A 20,890-nucleotide genomic window follows, 5' to 3' on the forward strand; every position below is an offset into this window, starting at 1 on the left:
ATCCTCCAGCTTCACTGTGTTTATATTATGCTAACCATAGCTGTGTAGCTAGCCACCACACAGCACATCATTATATACCAGCTAACCCAACTTCAGTAACCCTACAAACGCCACTTAAAAAAAATTGGAGATTTCCAGATTTTCTATTATATTCCATGACTTTGTAGCTCCAGATGTTGCGAATATTAAACCACACAGTGATAGTTGTAGAACTGTACAGATTCTGAAATGCATATTGCAAAGCTTTAATGACTTTAAGACAGAATAATGACACACCTTCATTCAATGCTCTTTCTTTATTGATTTAGAAGATGAGAGATAAGAGTTCAGTCTACATCTAAATGAAACTATGCTAAAAGCATTCTTTCCACAACACATTCAGTTCTCTTGTATTACGCGACAACCCAGCTCTTGTTTATGTTACTTGTCGCTTCATTCCTTGCGTAGCATTACAGCAATAAAGGAAATCAAAGATAAATAATGACACACAGATTCTTCAGGTGATATCTTGTGTGAAGTATTTGTGCTTTCATCAGATTTTCTTGGCGCAGACAGATGGAAGAGCACTTTCACAGCCACCGTCATCCCAGCACTTTTTGTCTGTAAGTAGCAAAAACCTAGTTAGTGCTAAGTAAACACATGATCATTTTATCATGACCACACAGTGATTTACCTGAGAAATTTACATATGCACAGTTCTGAATGCCCCGAAAGTTATCAGGCTGTCCAGTACACCAGTTTGTGTATTTGAAAGGTGTCCCATCACTCCAAAACCAAAACTTTTCCTGGGAAACACAAAATAATACATTATGCTTTCTAAAAAAGGCACATTGATACATCCTGCACAGTATTTTGAGTTTTCTTTCGTCTTTTGTCTACTCAAGCATTAAAAAAAGCTTTTTGTTTTTTGCATGTGGAATTCTTTTTTATTCTTGTTTTTCTTAATTTCCTGGTAAATAACTTTCAGACTTTGTTTTATGAGCAGCATACCTTTATTGCATCCGAAGCTCCAATCCAAGCAAATCCATGCTGCTGAGTGGCATCTGATATCAGCCTCTGAATCAGCTGGTACTCCTCAAGGCTGCGCACAGATGCAAGGTTTGCATTCATGGACTGACAGTTTATCTACAGTGAAGAGACAGCAGAATTGCCATATATATATATATATATATATATATATATATATATATATATATATATATATATATATATATATATATATATATATATATATATATATATATATATATATATATATATATATATATACACGTGTATACATATATACACGTATATATATGTATACATATATATATATATATACACGTGTATACATATATACACGTATATATATGTATACATATATATATATATATACACGTGTATACATATATACACGTATATATATGTATACATATATATACATACATATGTATATGTGTATGTATATGTGTATATGTATGTATATGTGTATATATATATGTGTGTATATGTATGTATATGTGTATATATATATGTGTATGTATGTATGTGTGTGTGTATATAGTGAACGTAAATGCAAAGGTTATTCAGTATTACATTTCTACCCTGACCTATGGCCACAATTACAGGGTGAAGAGTTCAGTCACTGAAGAAGGACTGAGAGTATAGCTGCTCCTCCTCCACATCAAAAGGAGCCAGATGATGTGGATATCTCTTGGGTACCTCCTGGGTCAGTTGTTCCAGCCATGTCCTATGAGTCTCTGGGACAAACCGAGGACATGCTGGATCATGCAGATTACATCTCTTGGCTGACCCTGGATGAGCTTGACGATGTGGCCAGGGAGAGGGACGTCTTAAACTTCTTAAACTTTTCTGTTTAGTCTACTGCCCTCACCACAGCAACAATGAGCAGCAGAAAATAATTCACTAGATGGATGGATAAATTGTTTTGTGCATAAATGTCATCAGAATGTAAGTATTGTTGTTGTGAAACATCAATTTAAAAGCAGTAGTTGATCCTGAAGATGATACTGAATAATCTAAGAATCAGAGAAAACATTTTCAGAATAACTGGTTGGTGATAATCACTGATATTACCTCAGCCTGAGCCCAGCTCATGGGTTTGGCTGTATAGATGAAGCACTGGTCATAGTATTCAGTCCAACCACAGGGACAAGATGGGGACTTCTTGACAAGATACCATTCTCCTATTGACAAACAGGATGATGTTGAATTGACTCATTGTATGTGGTTAACTGGTTTCATTGACACTAGTACTGCTTACGATATTCATAATTAAAATCTGAATTAAAAACAAAACAAAAACAATTATTGCATATGTTTGGTTTAATTCAATCAAATAACCCGTTAATATCATGGTATTTATCACAGACCTTGCAGATTAACGTGATAATATTATGTGGTGTTTAAATTATATATTTAAAATGTTCTTTGTATGAGCAAATATGTATTCCAACAACTGCCTCCAAGTAATTCTGAAAAAAGAAAAATAGACATTATATCATATGTAGGAAAGTTGTTTTTTCATGGTTGAGGACAAAGATAGAAACTCTGGAGGCATTTATGGCATTTTAGAATTTAAATTTTCAGTTCAGGTTAACCAGACATACTAAATATTATCTCAAAGTAATCAGAGGACTAAGAAGTCAAAATTATTGCATCTGTGTTGTTGCTGGCCTTTACAGTGTAATAAAAGAAATATACAATAGTATCACCAGCAGCGGTGGTCAGGGTCGCCATTGCACAGAGAAGCGCAGAAGCAGTCATCAGCTTCATCATGGTGATCTTTAGTATCTGCAGGAAACAGAAGACCCAAAGTGAGCAGCAGTTAATAAAAGAAAAGATGGAAGATGATCAGGAAGCTTATATCACACCTGTTGTAGGATATCTTCTCTTCTTGTCAGTGTCAGACTATAGCCTCAGTCTTAAACAGTGGATGTGCTAAACAAGTCTCAGCCCTGCTCTTATATTCACTCTTAGATATACATCTCAAAACCACAAGCAAACACTTGGCATATGTCTGTTGACTCAGAGTCAACAGACATGGTTCATGCACAGGTCAACAAATAAAGTGTAAGTTTCTCTTTAAGTTTTTTGTCTCTGAAAGGGAAAACAGTGCTCAGGGTGATTAAAATGTAATGTGATTATTAAGTTTCAGTATATTTCATTCTAAAATAAACTTTGCAGGCAAAAAGTATTGAGCCGACTAAAAATTACCCCTACATTAGAATTTTATGACATCCCGTTCTGAACCGTTTCCTGTTGCAAGTTTATGAGCTTCCACTTTTCAGTGGAGACTTTCTGTCTGACTTTAGTGTCAACCCAAATGTTGTAAGGACTTTAAGTTGTCTTGAAAGAAAAATAGCAACTGTATCACCACACAACTCTCCATGTGCTATCAACTCCCATTAAAAACAAAAAAACAAAAAAAAACACATGTTTACATGATCAGCCCTACATGAAACTGAATCAAGATGTTGCTTCAGGGAAAGCTGGATGCTCAGTCAACATACTCAACAAAGACCAGTGAAATTCAGTGGTTGAAAACTGTTTTCTTAAACTTAATGTCTTTAACTATTTTATGTTTTTGTAAATAAAACATTTGATGGTTATGCATCACCACATCTCTGATATGCATATTTACTAATTCTGATTATATGGTTGTCTGCAGTTTTAAATAATAACGATTATCCCACAAATAATGGATGACAGAAAATACACTGGAAGAGTACAGGTGATGTCACTTTGTGATAGCTAACAGTTTTTCAAATTAAAGTCAGATTAACATTTTTCAAATGGTCTGTTCCCTGTGGCGTTGTTAGTGCTGTCTCAACTGTGGGTAAGATGCATGGTTTCTATAACCAAAACTGCAGTTACACAGGTCATAATGTGTATTGGGTGTGTATATATTGTTTTTAATTGTTCTCTTCATGAAGATGAATCTCTTCTTCCTCTTTACTGGGGCTTGATTAGACTGAGCTCCACCTTCTTACAGTGTTTCAACCAGGCTGTGCTGTCACACGGAGAGTAGCATGTGACTCTTTTGTTTTTGCTGTTTTCACTGTTTCAAGGCATTTTAAAGTGTTATGGCCTGTCTAGGGGTGGCCAGACCACAACATAAAGGTGATCCATCCTCGCCAGACGTCAAGGAGTCACAGGACACAGTTACAAAGATTAACACTGAGAAGGAGCTGGGTGCAACTTCAGGGTGGACCAAAGGAAACTATCTAAAATATTATAACTTACCTATCCGGTCTTTAAGTCTGACGTCATTAGCCGTGTCTGGGCCCAAACTCCGCTGCAGGTCAATATGTCAAACGATCACTGCAGCATCACTGAGAGTTGAAAAACTGTCTAAATTCTTTCATTTGTAATGAAATGATCAGTGTGGCTGCTAAACCAGGTGTAACAATTAAGTTTAACATCCAGACATCCATGATAATGGAGGTCAACAGTTGTCACCAACTGTTTTTAGGGGCTTGTTGAGATTAAATAGAACAAGATACAAAGCATTAAAACAAAACACAACACAACATAGCTTTATTAAACACAGGGTAGTTTGTAAAGACTGGATTCAAAATGAACCAGATGACAATAACTTACCACCCTAACTAAGATAAATGGGAGGAAACTGGGATCAAATAAAAGGCAGTCTACTCCTACAAACCCCTCGATTTAGCAACCACCATTAAAGGTATTTACAGAGGTGCTTCACAGGTAATGGTGTGGCTGGTTGGGATGAGCAGAGGTTGAAATGCTGGCAGTCTGCGGCAGTGTCGTCTTATGTCATCTCCATTTGGGTAACCAATCCATATTTGTCCTTCCACACTTAGATTTTAAAAACAGCACCTTACAAAATCAAATATAACAAAAGATACACGTTTTTATATTTTTGATTTCTGTGTTAAGCACTTTAAGCTTACATGTAAGGAAATATGCTATATGAATACAATTGCTATTTCTACGCAACCAATTGTCCTGGGATGATTTATGATGTTATTTAAATTTAATAGAATTAAAAATTTGTGAGCGACAGTCTGGATTAACAGTAATAAAAAAAGTGGTCATGATTGAAACCAGAACAAAAGTATTTTAGCAAACCAGTATCTCTAAATATTTGAAGAGAAAAGGAAGTTAATGACATTCTGAACAGTGATTTATGTGCTATTCATACTGACCACAGAGATGCAGGAGTTAAACACAACTACAGTACAGACTAATGATTCATTTTAATTTTCAGTTCAATTCAGTTTTGTTTATATCACATCACTTCACAAGATGCTTGAGGTGCATGAGACACACATATTTACTCTGTTCTGTAATATGAGAATGTTCTTCCAACTCCCATTAAATAAACATGTTTTTGGCACCATCTGTCTCACATGATACTGATAAGGATGTTTCTTAGAAAAGTCAACGCGCTGAATAAATACCAGAGAAATTAAACAATGGTTTGAAGCTTGTTATTATAGTTACTCACTTCATCAGTATTTTCAAGTCATTCATTGATAATGGTGGATCTTTGATTGAGTAATATTACTGAACATGGAAACTGCAGCTACAGGTGAAATAATGTCTGACATTATTGTGCTGCAAGCTGTAAATTCTGTAACCTCAAAAATTCTGTTGTAAAGATCTTTGGGACGGCATGAGGCTGAGGCTTGAAGTGTACACTGTCAGGTTTTGAAGGTTGTTCACAGAGTAAACTGTGATGAATTTTAAAATCTACATCCTTCCTTTTAGACATTAAAACTATTATGGGGAGAATTGCAGTTAGTATATTTACTGTAATATGAGAATGTTTTCAGATCCACTGTATCAGCTAAAGTATCACGTCTCCATGTGTTACCAACTCTTGTTAAAGAAACAAACTGTGTTTGCATCATCAGCCACACATGAAACTGAATCAGGATGTTGCTCTAAGGTTATGTGCTCAACCAATAGCCTGAATTAATAAAACTAAAAAACTGATATTAAAGAATAGTTTAAAGTCTGAAGTGTTGTCTTCATCTTTTATTTCATGTGACAGTGATGCCTAGATCCCTGATTTCTGTGTTTATGAAAACAAAGATCAGTTTTAATACTTCTTTCATAATTGTCTGCAGTGTTAAATAATAATTATGATCCCATAAGCAATGGATGCCATTAGTAGGTCACACTGAGTGTAGCTGACATCATTTTGTGATTTCTTTCTGTGTCTCAAATCAGGTCTAAACTTTCTGAAATGTTTGTTGTTCCCTATTGAAATAAATGTTGTTGGTATTAAGGCTGTGACTAAACAGCAGCTACACATGAAACAGTGACAAACTGTGTACAGGAAGTTCTTTCTTATTTTGTGGGAATGATGTTTGTTTGTTTTTTGCTAGATTCAATATTTCAGAAGCGACTGCCAGATTGTTTATCCTGTGTAGGGTATTTGGTCACATATTTCTCGAGGCAGAGGACTTGCTTGTACTTAATTAAAACAGTGGTATGACCTGGGTCATAATTTGCATTGTGGGAATATCATTTGTGTTCTTCCCTCCACGAGGACGGTGGTGTTAATGCTATTTTGTGTTTTCCTTCTTAAATTGGATGAAGCCTGATTATGTCTCCACTGATTTAGGACTCGACTCTGTGTTTGGGCTCCACCTTCTTTCCACCTGTCAAACAGACCATGTGCGTACTGCCATGTTTTGATGCCCAGAAGAACTTAGTATGTTTTGTAAATACCTTTAAAATGCACTCCTGATAGCTTACAGGTGGGAGAACTTTTTCTTCTCTTTATTTTAGTGAGGTTGGGGCCATCTGACCTCTGTATACATCACAACATTCTCCACTCTCTCATCAGACCACCTGGTGGTGTCCGTCGGGCTGCTGAAGGGACTCATTACTCTTTATGTAATTAATAATGTCTTTATCTGCTAGAAAGGATGTTAGTGAACCCAGAACCTCTCTTTCTTTGTCTTTGTCTCACACACACATATGTGCACAAACCGTGTGTTTGTGTGTGTGGGAGAGAGAGAGAGAGAGAGAATCAACAGTAAAAAAAATAATCTTAAAACTGTTCTGGAGTTATCTTTCCTAGCATTCTTTTGGCAACAGTATGATAAAAAAAACAACAACAAAGAACAACAAACACTGTGTCTTTTATTTATTTTTTTTCTGAAACAATGAGTCCCATTTTTGAACAAAACTGTTACTGTCCAAAGTGATTTAATTGAATCAGTAACTATTTGAGAAAACTTTAAACTTTTTACATTGATTTTAATTTAAGGATCTTATTTAATTATTTTGCAAAAAACTAAACACTAATTTATTTGTGATACATAGTGGTGACCACAAGGAGGCAGGAGTTAGACACAATTACAGCACACACCTCCGTTGTTAAACTCCACAACTCCAAAGTGCTCAGTCTTGTGGCTCATTATGTAATGTAACTGATATATGTACAAGCCAGTGAGGCAGAGTTGAAAGGGAAGTTTTACAAGACGGTAGTGAGTCCTGCTGCGATGTATGGTTAGGATAGGGTGGCACTGACAAAAAGACAGGAGTTGGAGGTGGCAGAGTTAAAGATGCCAAGATATTCAATCAGAGTGACCAAAAGGCACAGGATTAGAAATGAATATATTAGACAGGTCAGGTCGAGCAGTTTGGAGACACATGTATAATTCATACTAGGGTGAGAAATGCAGTCCATGGAAGAAATATGGACAACACTCCTTAGCAAGAAAGTCAGAATAATTTTTAATGAAAAGAAAAATGTATCATCTTCATTATGCATCAAGCCTAAACTAGCGACATGACATTTAAGGAAAAATTTCTTTCAATTTGGCTATGGCACTTTGAGTTAGACATTTGTTGTCTTCATCAGTTTTTTTTTTTTCTTTGATGCTGATGGATCAATTAAAGGATTAGCCTGAACCTCAGATTTTTATTTTATTATTATATTTGCTGTCACAAATGATGGATTGCAAATGATGGACAACAGTCCTTTTGAGGTAGCTTTCTTCAGATGAATTCTGTGACCAAAGTGCTGTTACATACATCTTAATTTGTTCTTAGTATATGAATACAATTTCAGTTCCTCCCTGTGTGAGGGTGGTGCTGTTCCTCTTGTTTTGTGTTTCTCTCATGTATGCCCTATGTAACATTGACAGAGGATTGGATGAAGACTGAGGCTGGTTATTGCCACTGATTTCTATAATGAATTTGATTCGATTTTGACTCAGGCAGTCAGAAACATTATAGTTCTAATCATTTATCAGTACATATCCATATTTTTATATCTATGTAAAAAAAACAAAGTTGACACTTGTGAGACTTTATCAAGCAGTGTGCAAGCATCACAGCAGATGCCTTTGTACCAAAGTAACTGAGAGTAAAACACAGAAAAATATGAAGGAGATTTTCCTGGCCTGATCTTTAGCAGATAATTTATCATTTCAGTCCGGTTGTTTTCCAAAAAAAATGAAAATTGCGAAAGTAATACCACTATACAAAAGTAATGACAAACACAGTTTTACCAATTATAGGCCTATTTCTCTACTGCCTCAATTCTCAAAAATTTTAGAAAAACTTTTTAATTCAAGATTAGAAAAATTCCTTGAAAAACATCAAATAATAAATGTTGGTCAGTATGGTGTCAGAACGCAAAGAACCACTTCAATGGCGATAATTGAGGCAGTAGAAGAAATTACTAATGCACTGGATAAAAATAAATATGCAGTTGGTATTTTTGTTGATCTCAAAAAGGCCTTCGACACAATCAATCATTCAATTTTATTGGATAAATTGGAAAGATATGGTATTCGAGGGAAAGCTGGTAACTGGTTAAAAAGTTACCTAACGGGTCGGGAACAATATGTTAGCATTGGGCATTACCATTCAGAGAAACTTGGTATTACATGTGGTGTTCCCCAAGGGTCAGTGTTGGGACCAAAACTTTTCAATGTATACATAAATTATATTTTTGATGTTTCTCAAGTACTTAAACTCATACTGTTCGCAGATGACACCAACATATTTTTCAGTAGCGATGATTATACTGATCTTGTAATGACTGTAAACAGGGAGCTAAAATTAATAAAAAAAAAATGGATGGATATAAATAAATGATCATTAAATATAAATAAAACTAAAGCAATGTTTTTTGGTAATTTAAAATATAATATAGAATTGCCAATTATCATTGAAGGTGTACCAATTGATAATGTGAGTGAAAACTAATTTTTGGGAGTCGTAATTGATAACAAAATTTCATGGAAACCCCACGTCAGACACATAAAAACTAAAATTTCCTAGAAGCCTCGCATTTTTGAACAAAGTGAAACCATACCTTGATAAAGATGCACTTCGTACTCTGTACTGTACCCTGGTTCTTCCATATTTTACATATTGTGTGAAAGTGTGGGGAAACACATATAAAAATACAACTAATCCATTAGTCACAGTACAGAAACGAGCACTGCGTATTATTCACAAGGCTGGTTATCTAGATCATACTCACAAACTCTTTCTTCAGGCAAAGTTACTTAAATTCCAGGATCTGGTTAATTACAATACATCCATAATCTTATACAAAGCCTTTAATAAACTTCTACATGCAAATTTACAAACTTTATTTGAAATTCGAAAAGGGGTTTATAATGTGAGAGGCTTCGGAAAATTCAAATTACCCAGAACTCGAACAACTCGTAAAGGTTTTTCTGTGTCTGTATGTGGTGTGAAAATCTGGAACAGTCTGAGTTTACAACTGAAACAATGCAAAAATATTCATAGATTTAAATTTCTCTACAAACAGTTGGTCTGGTCACAGTATACTCAATGATGGTTTTAGTGTGCTCTGAAATGTCTGTTCTCTTACCATTGCTGGTATGGATTCCAAAAAAAAGTGTGTGCGTATGTATGTACATATATGTACATGTGTGTATAAATATATATGTATGTATGTATATGTATGTGTGTTTGTTACTATGTAATTATTATTGCCTGTTACCTGTGGTAACGCAATTTATAATTAATATATTCTGTATTCAGTTATGAAGGTTCTATTTGCTGATTGCGAGCTGCCGTTGAGATGCTTGCATGTGCCCGGGTGTTGAAAGATTTTATTATGTTTATGTTTAGAAGTACATTTCATTTAAGGTTTTTTAGATGTGTTTGCTCTTTTTACTAGAGAAGTTACATTGTGCAAGCTCAACAGGAAGCCTGCACAACTGTGCAAGCTCAGCAGGAAGTCTGCACAGTTTTATGTTATCTCTTCCTGCATGTTTCTGAGACGCAAACATGCTTGAGTATAAATAAAGGCTGACAACTGCTCCAGGGTGTGAGTCTCCTTCGAGCTCTCACCCGTGTGCACGTTAAATTGCAAACCTGTCTGAGTGTCAATTATTCTGACCTGAGTTGCATTACAGGAAAACTCCTCACATTTTTTGGTCCTCCGAGCCGGATAGACATAACACTTTTGTGTGATCCTACGGGAAAACCTCATCGAGTCCTGACGTCGTGAGAAGCCCGCGCTGAAGTCTGTCGACAGCTCCTGTCTAGGTACAGGATAAAAGACCAGAGAGGTTGAAATTCGGGTTCTGGCCAGCGTTCTTAAAAGTGGTCCACGGCGGTGGGGGTCGATGAGGCGGACCTGAGAGACCGGCAGTGAATCAGCAACCAGGTGAATATTGACAATCTGAGACACGTTGCGTAAAATTGTAAAAGCTCACCCAGAGGGGCTGGTAGCATGTAAAAGCTCGCCTGAAGAAGGCTGGTAGCATTTTAAAATAAAATAGAGCTCGTCTGGGACTGGTAGCTCCCCCGTAGTGGGTAAAGTTAGCGCGCACATAAAGGTATTTATTGTTTTATTTTTGTGTTGGTGGAATAAGTTGATTTTACAGCACAATAAGGAGGCTGAACTATTCCACTAATTTGTTTACTGTTGGTCACCCAAGTACTGGTGAAAAGAGAAAAAGGTCGTGTTTCATCACGTAAAGGAGACACCGCTTTCAAGAATAGCTTGAAAGTAGAAGGCCGTGTCAACTACCTCTCTCGATTCTTGTGCCAGAGAAGGTGCCGCAGTTGTGTAGTTGTAAAGGATTAAAATGGGTAACGAAGCTTCAAAATTCACTGCTGATGAGCAGTGGTTAGAGGAAAATGTCCAGGCGCCGGACAAATTAGTGCATGTAGATGGAGAAATCCAAAATAAAAAAAAATTTAAATGTCCTATATGGGAGGGAAAATGTAGCCCCTCCGCATTGACTAAATTAAAAGAAACCCTCCAAGCAGAAATAAATACTGAAAAGAATCCTAAAAAGAAAACAAAGCGTATTCAAGAGTTGTAATATTTTAAAGCATGGAAAGAGGAATGAAGTGGAATAAACAAAAGGTTAAATTAAAATAGAGCTTATTTAATGTATTCAAGCTAATAATAGGAGGGATAACAACCTGTAACATGGTATTAACAATGAAACATAGTTGGCATGACGACCGTGCCTAGAATGAATAGAATGCATGAAACCAGATAATTCACACGAAAGTATGTCAAATGAAAAAGAAAGATCCATAAGGTATATTAAGGCTGTGTCATTGTTCAGCCAAGGAAAGTGTGAAAAGGTAAATGTCTCCAGCTTGGGAAGGTGTGAAGCTGCAGATCACACCGGCCCCTGATGGATACATAATAAAATATAAAATAATAGACTATTGTATATTTGTAGTATAGTAGTATATTATAATATACTATTGATGTTATATAGAAATAAGAGAAAATAATTAAGAGATAAGAATATTAATGATAAATTAATAATGACATGATGTTAATAGGAAGAAGCATGTTATTCAGTTATGATGTGAGGTGGATAATTGTTAAAAGTAGTCTGAATCAAGCTTAAGGTTTGCTCAAACTCAGTACAATGATATATATAAGATGAAGAAAATAAAGAAATACCAAATCTAATCAAGTGCATAGAGACGCTTGATCTGCTTGTAAACCTGTCATCCTAGATAATATTTTGTTAAGATGAAGAGCAAAACCTATACTAGCAATTAATAAGCCAAACCCTGTATACAACAGCTGAAGCTACAGGTTTTGAGAAGCTGAATTAAATATGTAGACACTACCAAGCTAATGAGCAAGTTACACACTCTTTATTTTGTATTAATTTTTTTTTGTTTTTCAGAGCAGAAGCTGCATGATATTAAAAGCTCATACATGCAGCAGTCTGTGAGCTCAGTTTTTTCTCACACTTCTGCTTTGTTTGTTTTGTTGGTTTGAAAAACAAATTTGTGATCATACTTGTGGATCACAGTGACACGAAATGATTAGGCACATGATTTACTGATGCCTAGTTTTAGAGCTGGGAGCTATGAGCTGGGAGCTATGAGCTGTAAGCAATGCAAAGTTTTCCCAATTTAGAAGTTGTAACATGTGCGAGATATATGAATTATTTTAAAACGAAATAGAAATTGTCCAAAATGCCTTAAGAAAATATGTAGTGCTGCATCTATAAAGAAAAAAAAAGAAGCATTCAGTAACTTGGAAATAGCTTTTCTACTTACATGTAGATGGAAGTGCAGGTTACATGAAAGCAGTTTTAACACAGGCATTTGGAGAAAAACGACGCCTGTTTGCATTTTACTTCTGTAAATTAGACTCTGTTGCGTCCGGCCTGCCCACATGTGTGCAAACCTGCGCGGCCGCAGCAGAGGCAGTAAAAAAGTCAGCTGACATTGTTTTAGGACACACTTTAATCATCAAAGTGCCCCATGCAGTGACTTCAATTTTAAATCTAAGCCAATTTGTCTTACCTGACACATGTGAGACAACTCTCAAATGTTGGACACTTATTGTCGCTATATGGAAAGTTCAACAAAGAGTTTGGTTAGTCTGGAGAAACAGGAAATATGTGTGCCTGTGGTATGTCTGTGACAGGAAATCGTGTGTGTAACAGGAACTACATGCCCATAAAAGGAGCTGACTGTGTCAAGGACTCAGACAGACAGAGAGACACACAGACAGTCAGTATGTTTTTTTCCAGCAGTACATCATTTTGCAAGAATTTGGCAGAATAGAGGTATGATTACTTCTACTGGCAATCCAGTGCAACATGGAAATCTTTTAAAGGCACTATTGGAAGTGATAACATTGCCAAAACAGTTAGCATTATGTAAATATGCTGCACACCAGAAAGACAACTCAGAGGTTACTAAAGGCAATAACTTCGCAGATCAAGCCGCAAAAGCAGCAGCACAACAAACTATAGACACATTAATGTCTGAATCCGCAATGCAAATACCACTTGATGTGCTTAAAAACGAACAAAAAGCCGCACCAACTACAGAACAAAAGAAATGGTTAAAATGTGGAGCACAGCTAGAAAATGATTTGATGACTTGTGAGGCTAATCCAATACTACCAAAATCCCTACACAAAACAGCAGCATTAGTGACACACGGTTCCACTCATGTGTCAACCGGAGGGAGATGGTAGATATAATCTCTAAACATTTCTTTACTCAAAATTTCGAAAATTCAGCAAAAGAATTTGTCAGAACATGCATGATTTGCTAAAAACATAATGCACAGGGAAACCTCAGACCAAAAAGAAGTAACTTTCCCACACCACCTCACCCATTTCATACCATTCACATGGATGTTATTGAGCTAAATGAAAGCCAAGGTTCAAAATACGCTCTAGTGATTATAGACGTGTTCTCAAAATGGCCAGAAATTTATCCTGTGAAAAAGGCAGATGCAATCTCTGTAGCAAAATGCCTATGCAACCATTTTGTTCCAATATATGGCAAAGTTGCTAGAAAATACAGAAACTGTGTTGAACAACAAACTGCTGTGTGACTCTTCTCCAGTATCTTGCAGGTTGAAGGCAGGTGATTGGATCCTGATAAGGGTGCTCCAGAGGAAAAATTGGAGCTCACCCCGTTGGGAAGGACCCTACCAAGTACTCCTGACCACACCAACGGCCTGCAAAATAGCAGAAAGACCGTCCTGGATCCATCAAAGCCACTGTAAAAGAGTGAGCGAGAGCATAGACTAACCAGACACTGACTTCCTTACCCTTGGGTGATTCGTCAGGTGAAGGAAGTGCCGATTGGGTATATCCCGCACTTTTTCTTCTTGCCTAGGTCCCCTGAGATGTGAGGTAAGCCAGGTAAACATGAAGTCGCTCCTAATCTCACTAACCCTGACAGTCCTAGTGGCAGGATGTCTCATCCTACTGAAGATGGATCCGAGGGAACGGACAAAGAAAGCTTGGACACATGACAACTCACACCTGGACAAGATGACGCAGGACCACAATCATCCCTGGATGAACAACGCGTGGTACAGATATGTATACAACCGCACGATAGAAAAGAACTGCTGTTTGCTCACACATGCCTGCAACTTCTGTCCATGCAACTATTTATGGGAAGGTTCTGTCACTTGAAACGAGCATATGCATTCACATGAAAGTCATAAATGGAACTTGTTCACATAGAGACATGTTTATAGTGAGAGCCCTAGCGTTTTCACTGCTGACCTACGATGTGAATAACCTAACAGCTACAAACTGGACGTGTGACGAAGCGCACTGGGTGAACGTGAACGTGTCAAACAAAAGAATAATGACATTTCCAGCCTTCTTGCAGAGTGAAGAATGTCACCCGATATGTTTCGACTTCTCATACGGAAGGACAAAACTTGGTCGAACCAAGAACTGCAGTATAGTCTGGAAGGACAATGCCGATGCAGCTATGACTTTTAAGCGTGGCACATACTGGGTCCAGGGGACAGCTTGGGTGTGTGGACCAAAAACGTACTACATGCTGCCCCCAAGGCAACAGACGACGGCGTTCAACTGACACCGGTCCAGAACCACACGATCGAATATGGGGTTCCGATGTCCCACAGGAATTCAAACTCTGGACCACTGGACAGAAAGTACTTCATGCCCTGTTTCCTTGGGTGGGCACAGGGAAAAAAATGCGCTGAGAATTGAAACCTTGAATTACAGATGTGAACTCTTCCTGAACGCTTCATGCAAAATAAGACACAAAACGAGGAAATAGATGCTTTAAGAATCTCAGTAATGCAGCACAGAGTGGCCATAGACTGATACAGTGTTAGTGAGTTGCTATGTGTATATATAGGAGAAAAAAATCAAACAACAGGAGGGAATGTTGAAAGATTTTATTATGTTTATGTTTAGAAGTACATTTCATTTAAGGTTTTTTAGATGTGTTTGCTCTTTTTACTAGAGAAGTTACATTGTGCAAGCTCAACAGGAAGCCTGCACAACTGTGCAAGCTCAGCAGGAAGTCTGCACAGTTTTATGTTATCTCTTCCTGCATGTTTCTGAGACGCAAACATGCTTGAGTATAAATAAAGGCTGACAACTGCTCCAGGGTGTGAGTCTCCTTCGAGCTCTCACCCGTGTGCACGTTAAATTGCAAACCTGTCTGAGTGTCAATTATTCTGACCTGAGTTGCATTACAGGAAAACTCCTCACACCGGGGTTGTTGATGGGTTTGTTTGGTTTGCAACGATGGGCGTAGCTGCGGGAAGCTTATTGTTTTTTGTTGATGAGTGAGCATAGGGGTGGGATTTAATAAGTTTTCTTCGTCCCACTCCTTTTCAGGTAAATTTTGTTTTTTGTTTTGTGCACTTTATGTTCAATATATGTATTTTGTTGTGCCTGAAATGAAAAAAAAAATACATAAATAAAATAAATAAATAATCCCTTAAAATATTCTGTAGTAGATCAAAAAAGGTATAAAAATGTATAAATTCTATAAAGAAAATCGTATAAAGCAAAATGCAAAACAGACCACCTTCATGAGTCAGTTGTATTCTTATTTGGTGTTTTAGCTGTTTGGTGATTGTTGAAGAAAACCTTGAGTTAACATATGAACATTACCTGATGCTCCTGACCAAAGTTACAGAGGTTTTATCAGAGAAGTAGCTAAGTGTTGTAAGTGTTTATCTTGTAGGACACTGCACTGGGGATTCAGCACTAGGGATACCAGTGTAGTCAGAGGCTGCTGACTACACTGGTATCCCCCCAAATCAATAAGAAATGGAAACAAAAAACAATCCATTCTTTTTTTTTGTTGTGGGGTTCCTAAAGGGTCAAACACAACTATAGTACACATCTTAAATCAGTTCAGTCTTGTTGCTGTGAAACTGATTTACAAATGATCATGCACTCATGAAGACTTCTCCTTTTGAAATAATCTTAATGTTTTTTGTTTGTATAGAGAAAAATATGAAATACACCACCTTCATGAGTCAGTTATAGTCTGAGGCATACAATCGCAGCCCCTACATTAGATGCACATGTTTAGCATCTTGTTAGTGAAAATATCTAAGCAGCTCATTGCAGCAACATAATGGATTTAGACAGGTAGACATTATATAGAGGACCTGGTAAAGTTCAAACATCAATGGAGAAAAAATGGGAATTAAAATGGGAAGAAATATGATTCTTCAATTCAGAGGGGCTCACCAAAGTGGGACAAAAGTAAAAGTCTCTATTTGTGATGCAATTATGGTCTGAATTTGGCAACATGAGCAAAACGAATGCATGCCAAAAATTCTGCATTGTATTCTGCTGCTGGTGTAATGGTGTGGGAGATATTTTCTTGGCACACTTTGGCCGCTTTGTACCATCTGACCATTGATCAGACACCACACCCTGCCTGAGGATTGTTCCTGATCATATAACATAAATTTTTTGAAAGGGCAATTTCTGACTGTCAAATTGTACAAATACAATCCCCTTGATATAGTCGTGTTTGACCTTTTTTCATAATAATATGTGTAGTATATTAACTGTTCAGAGCAGAATTTCTTACATGACAAACTGTATCTGTAACAGATATGATGGCAGAGAAGTTAGATTTTTCATGTTCAAGGTGGATGTGAGTGTTAAAAACTGACTTCCAAGCTTATATAACCTTGAACAGTGGCACATAAACTCACAGACCAATTTGATTTAGTGCTAAACATTTTAATGATGAAGAAAAAACGTTTTTGCTAAAAGCTATCTTTCCATTACACATTTCATTTGCTCCTTTTAAAAGAGGCAATCCAACTCTATTTTATACCACTTGTCACTTCATTCCTTATGCAGCGTTACAGCAAAACTAAAAAAGTAAAGATGAAAAAACAGAAATTTTAAGTGATATATGAGATTATTTGCTTCGTTTTCAGATGACTGTGCCTCATGTCAGCCCAGGAATCATCAGATTCTCTTAACCCTTTATTGACCGGCCCTTCAAATTTACCTGTAAAATGGGCCCGCCGGTGGGCCCATGGTCAATAAAGGGTTAATGCAGACAGATGGGAATTGGTCCTGACAGTTCTGATCATTCATACACTTGTCTTCTGCAAACACTAAAAATCATCATGCACTGAAATCATGATCACATGGACACCAATATATCTAACCAGAGGCACAGCTGGACTGGCCATCAGGCATACTGGGCATTTGGCTGGTGGGCCGATGGTGAGTTTTCGTTTTTATGGGCCGATGTTTGTTTGTTGTTTTTCGTAACTGTATAAACAATAAAAGGTGGTGGATTGGCCAGTTGGTCATGATCGACTCTGGGCTGGACAAATCACAGCCGAGTAGGTCGGATGCACCCTCCCCCTCGCTTTGGCCATGGCTCTGAAAGCAATATTACAGTTTTTCTGGATTGGTTTGGCTCATTTCCTGAAACCGAGATGACATTCTCAAAATAACATGGACAAATCTCCAAACCACCTTGCAATTGTTCACAACGGAATGTCATTTTTCATTGGTTTAATCAAATTGCAAATGCTTTAGTACATGTCTCAAGTGACTCTGTGCATCTTTTCAAATGATTATGTACAAGTAGCTACAGTTAGCACAATGAGCCCACATTTAGCACATTTTCCAAATAAATAGATCTTGCCGATCTAAACTGATTAGTTGATTTTTCAGTGAAATGGTCACTCACTCCAAAACATATCAGCATGGTTTCATTGTGTAAGTCATCATATGCACAATTGTCTGTTCAACTGTCAAAATTAGTCAAAGATATAATACCATGAAAGAATATCTTTGAACATTTGATAAAGTTATGACAGTACTTGACAATCAATCAGGTGAAATTAGAACTAACGAAGGAGCAGTTTCCCACATCTCAGATGACCAATCAAACAGGTTGTTCAGATACCTGACAGGTGTTGTCTATGATCATGACTGCTGCCAAAAGTATATAGACAGAGCTTGGCCCGGGGCCAGTTCCATTTGCAGTGTGAACATGGAAGCACCTCGCCAAGTACAACAGCAACTTCCTGCTCGAGGAAGAGGAGGAAGAAGAAGAGGAAGAGGAGGAGTGAGAATGCGTGGAGGAATAGGGGGAAGAGGCCGAGGAGCACGGAGGCACCATGATGTCCCAGATGAAATCCGGGCCACCCTTATTGACCACGTCATAAACCATCGCCTCACAATGGCAGAGGCAGGTCGCCGAGTGCAGCCTAATGTGCCTCGGTCTACAGTCTCCTCCATCATCCAAACCTTTCGCAGGGAAAGCAGGTACAGAACTATGCTATTGAACTATTCAGTGTTGGTGTGTGTGTAGGCCTAGAGTACTGTAATATCGTCATGTGATGTTATATGATACTATAAAAATGACAAAGACAAAAAAATGGAGAAAATACTGTGAACAGTATTCCAGTCACTGTGCAGTGCATCACACTTCTAGTACCATAGTCTTACAATTACAGCAGTACAATTACATTGGTAACTCATTTTGTAACAAATTTACAGTGTTGACCTTTGACTTGTATGTCTAGGATTGGACGACAGCCTCAAGTGGGTGGCAGCAGAAAACTTCTAAATGAACAACAAGAACGAGAAATATGCGACATGGTCATTGCAAATAATGCCATCACACTGAGACAGATTCGTAATGCATCTTACCTGCTAGACAATGTAATGTTCCAAAATATAAACTCTATCAGCATCTCCACAATAGACCGGGTATTGCAGACACAGCAGATGACCATGAAACAGATTTACAGGGTACCATTTGAGAGAAACTCTGACAGAGTGAAAGGGCTGCGGTACCAGTATGTGCATGTAAGTCAACTACTGGTTGTCTATCATTGTAACACTATTAGAGTAAGACATGGTTACCACTGTTTTTTTGTTTTGCGTTATCCTTTTCACCTTCAGAATCCAGCTTTGTGTGACTAGAGCATTTTGCCTAGAAATTGTCTTCAGTTTTCCACTCCCTGTTTGTACAGTACTTTAGATCCTCCCTGCAGTATCTGTCTCTACTTGACTGATTAGATTTATTTCTATTCTATTGTAGAGAATAATGGCATTAGAAGGCAACGAAACCCTAGTGTTCGTTGATGAAGCTGGCTTCAACCTGGCCAAAGGTCGAAGGCGTGGCCGTAACATCATTGGCCACCGAGCCACTGTGGATGTCCCAGGCCAGCGAGGAGCAAATATAACAATGTGTGCCGCTATATCAGAAAGAGGTGTGGCCACACACATTCCCAGTTTAGGGCCCTACAATACACAAAAGCTCCTCAATTTTTTGGACCACCTTTATACTGATCTGATCCCAGAAAATGAGAGAGGTGTAGAAGGACCTCAGCTACCACATTATGTCATTGTGTGGGATAATGTGAACTTCCACCGCGGCCCACGCATCAGAACCTGGTTCACCACCCATCCCCGGATGCTAATGGAGTTTCTTCCACCTTACTCTCCTTTCCTGAATCCAATTGAGGAGTTTTTTTCAGCTTGGAGGTGGAGGGTGTATGAGCATCAGGCTCAAGACCAGAGGGCCCTGCTGCATGCAATGGATGCTGCATGTGAGGACATCACAGGGGATCAATGTAGGGGATGGTTGAGACATTCACGCCGTTTCTTCCCTCGCTGCATCGCACGAGAAAATATCCGTTGCGATGTGGATGAGAATTTATGGCCTGACAGAGAGCAGCGCGTCGATGGCCAGGAGGATGAGGATGGTGGCCAGGAAAGAGAGGGTGACAATGGCGACCACTGAAAATATTACTGTACTGTAGTTCTGAAACTTTATTTACAGTATGGTAGGCTAGAGGTTTTTTGTTTTTTGTTTGTGTTTATAACTGTTTACATTTACAGAATCCTGTATATGTTTTCTTTTCACAGTATGTTCTCTAATGTTAACATTTCTTTGTACGAATACAAATGTTTACAGTTTCCTTGAGTATGAGTGGTTTATTGGAGGCTGATTTTACTGTAAAATCTTTTGGTTTTATTCATAGTGGTATTCTGTTGCTAGACCTGTGCCTCAGTGACAAAACGTCTAAGCATTTTGACTTGCAGTGCTTAAACAATGCCAAAGGTATGATGCATTTTGGGGGCATTGACTATTTATATGGGAAGGATATTTAGTTTTGACACATGGATAAACTCTTTTGGGAGAGATATGAGCTTTTGCAGGGGATCCATGGTGTTGTGCTAAACCATCCAGGTTATTCTGACAAAAGCACTAAATGAATGCACATGTGCCAAGGCAATTGAGAAGGATCTGTGCTATTTTGACTGTACTGACCTTTTATATGGGAAAGGAATCTGCTTTTGAAGCCTGGACGAAGAGTTTGGGGAAAGATATTTGTTTTGCTAGTGAGCTATAATGTTGGGCAGCACTGTAAGACTGTTTGGCCAAATGACCTTCTGGTTTTGAGAATGTCATCTCGGTTTCAAGAAATGAGCCAAACCAATCGAGAAAAACTGTAACACAGACAAACAGAAGAAAATGGAGAACAAAAAGCGCAAAGAAGGTGCAGAAAAAATCAGGGCCAAAAAAAGAAACAAGCCCTTCAGCCAAATGCTGCCAAATGTGTAAAAAATAACTCAATTGTTTGGTGGTGGCTATGCCGGAGCTTCCACAGA

General features: G+C 37.8%; 2 protein-coding genes across 2 annotated transcripts; one reads left to right on the top strand and one right to left on the bottom strand.

Moving 5' to 3' along the window:
- Positions 1 to 345: 345 nt before the first annotated feature.
- Positions 346 to 15,738, bottom strand: LOC134624673 (type-2 ice-structuring protein-like). Its single transcript, XM_063469700.1, has 6 exons — positions 12,529 to 15,738; positions 2,718 to 2,796; positions 2,080 to 2,189; positions 991 to 1,125; positions 674 to 785; positions 346 to 600 (listed from the first exon to the last, which is right to left on the bottom strand). The coding sequence occupies exons 1-6, from the start codon at positions 12,646 to 12,648 to the stop codon at positions 533 to 535; spliced, it is 624 nt and encodes a 207-aa protein (XP_063325770.1). The 5' UTR covers positions 12,649 to 15,738; the 3' UTR covers positions 346 to 532.
- A 2,348-nt stretch (positions 15,739 to 18,086) lies between these two features.
- LOC134617199 (uncharacterized) lies at positions 18,087 to 20,067 on the top strand. Its single transcript, XM_063462404.1, has 3 exons — positions 18,087 to 18,532; positions 18,793 to 19,078; positions 19,314 to 20,067. The coding sequence occupies exons 1-3, from the start codon at positions 18,258 to 18,260 to the stop codon at positions 20,016 to 20,018; spliced, it is 1,266 nt and encodes a 421-aa protein (XP_063318474.1). The 5' UTR covers positions 18,087 to 18,257; the 3' UTR covers positions 20,019 to 20,067.
- The last annotated feature ends 823 nt before the right edge of the window (positions 20,068 to 20,890 follow it).

The sequence above is a fragment of the Pelmatolapia mariae genome, linkage group LG3_W (genome assembly GCF_036321145.2).
Source record: "Pelmatolapia mariae isolate MD_Pm_ZW linkage group LG3_W, Pm_UMD_F_2, whole genome shotgun sequence".
NCBI lineage: Eukaryota > Metazoa > Chordata > Actinopteri > Cichliformes > Cichlidae > Pelmatolapia > Pelmatolapia mariae.

What these genes read in the sequence shown, in the direction of transcription:
- LOC134617199 (XM_063462404.1), top strand. Translation starts at nt 18,258, where the DNA reads ATGGAAGCACCTCGCCAAGTACAACAGCAACTTCCTGCTCGAGGAAGA. An exon ending in ACCTTTCGCAGGGAAAGCAG is followed by an intron (nt 18,533 to 18,792) that starts GTACAGAACTAT and finishes TTGTATGTCTAG; the next exon opens with GATTGGACGACAGCCTCAAG. An exon ending in TGCGGTACCAGTATGTGCAT is followed by an intron (nt 19,079 to 19,313) that starts GTAAGTCAACTA and finishes ATTCTATTGTAG; the next exon opens with AGAATAATGGCATTAGAAGG.
- LOC134624673 (XM_063469700.1), bottom strand. Translation starts at nt 12,648, where the DNA reads ATGTGGGCAGGCCGGACGCAACAGAGTCTAATTTACAGAAGTAAAATG. An exon ending in ACCTGCACTTCCATCTACAT is followed by an intron (nt 2,797 to 12,528) that starts GTAAGTAGAAAA and finishes TGTTTCCTGCAG; the next exon opens with ATACTAAAGATCACCATGAT. An exon ending in GAGCTTCGGATGCAATAAAG is followed by an intron (nt 786 to 990) that starts GTATGCTGCTCA and finishes TGTGTTTCCCAG; the next exon opens with GAAAAGTTTTGGTTTTGGAG.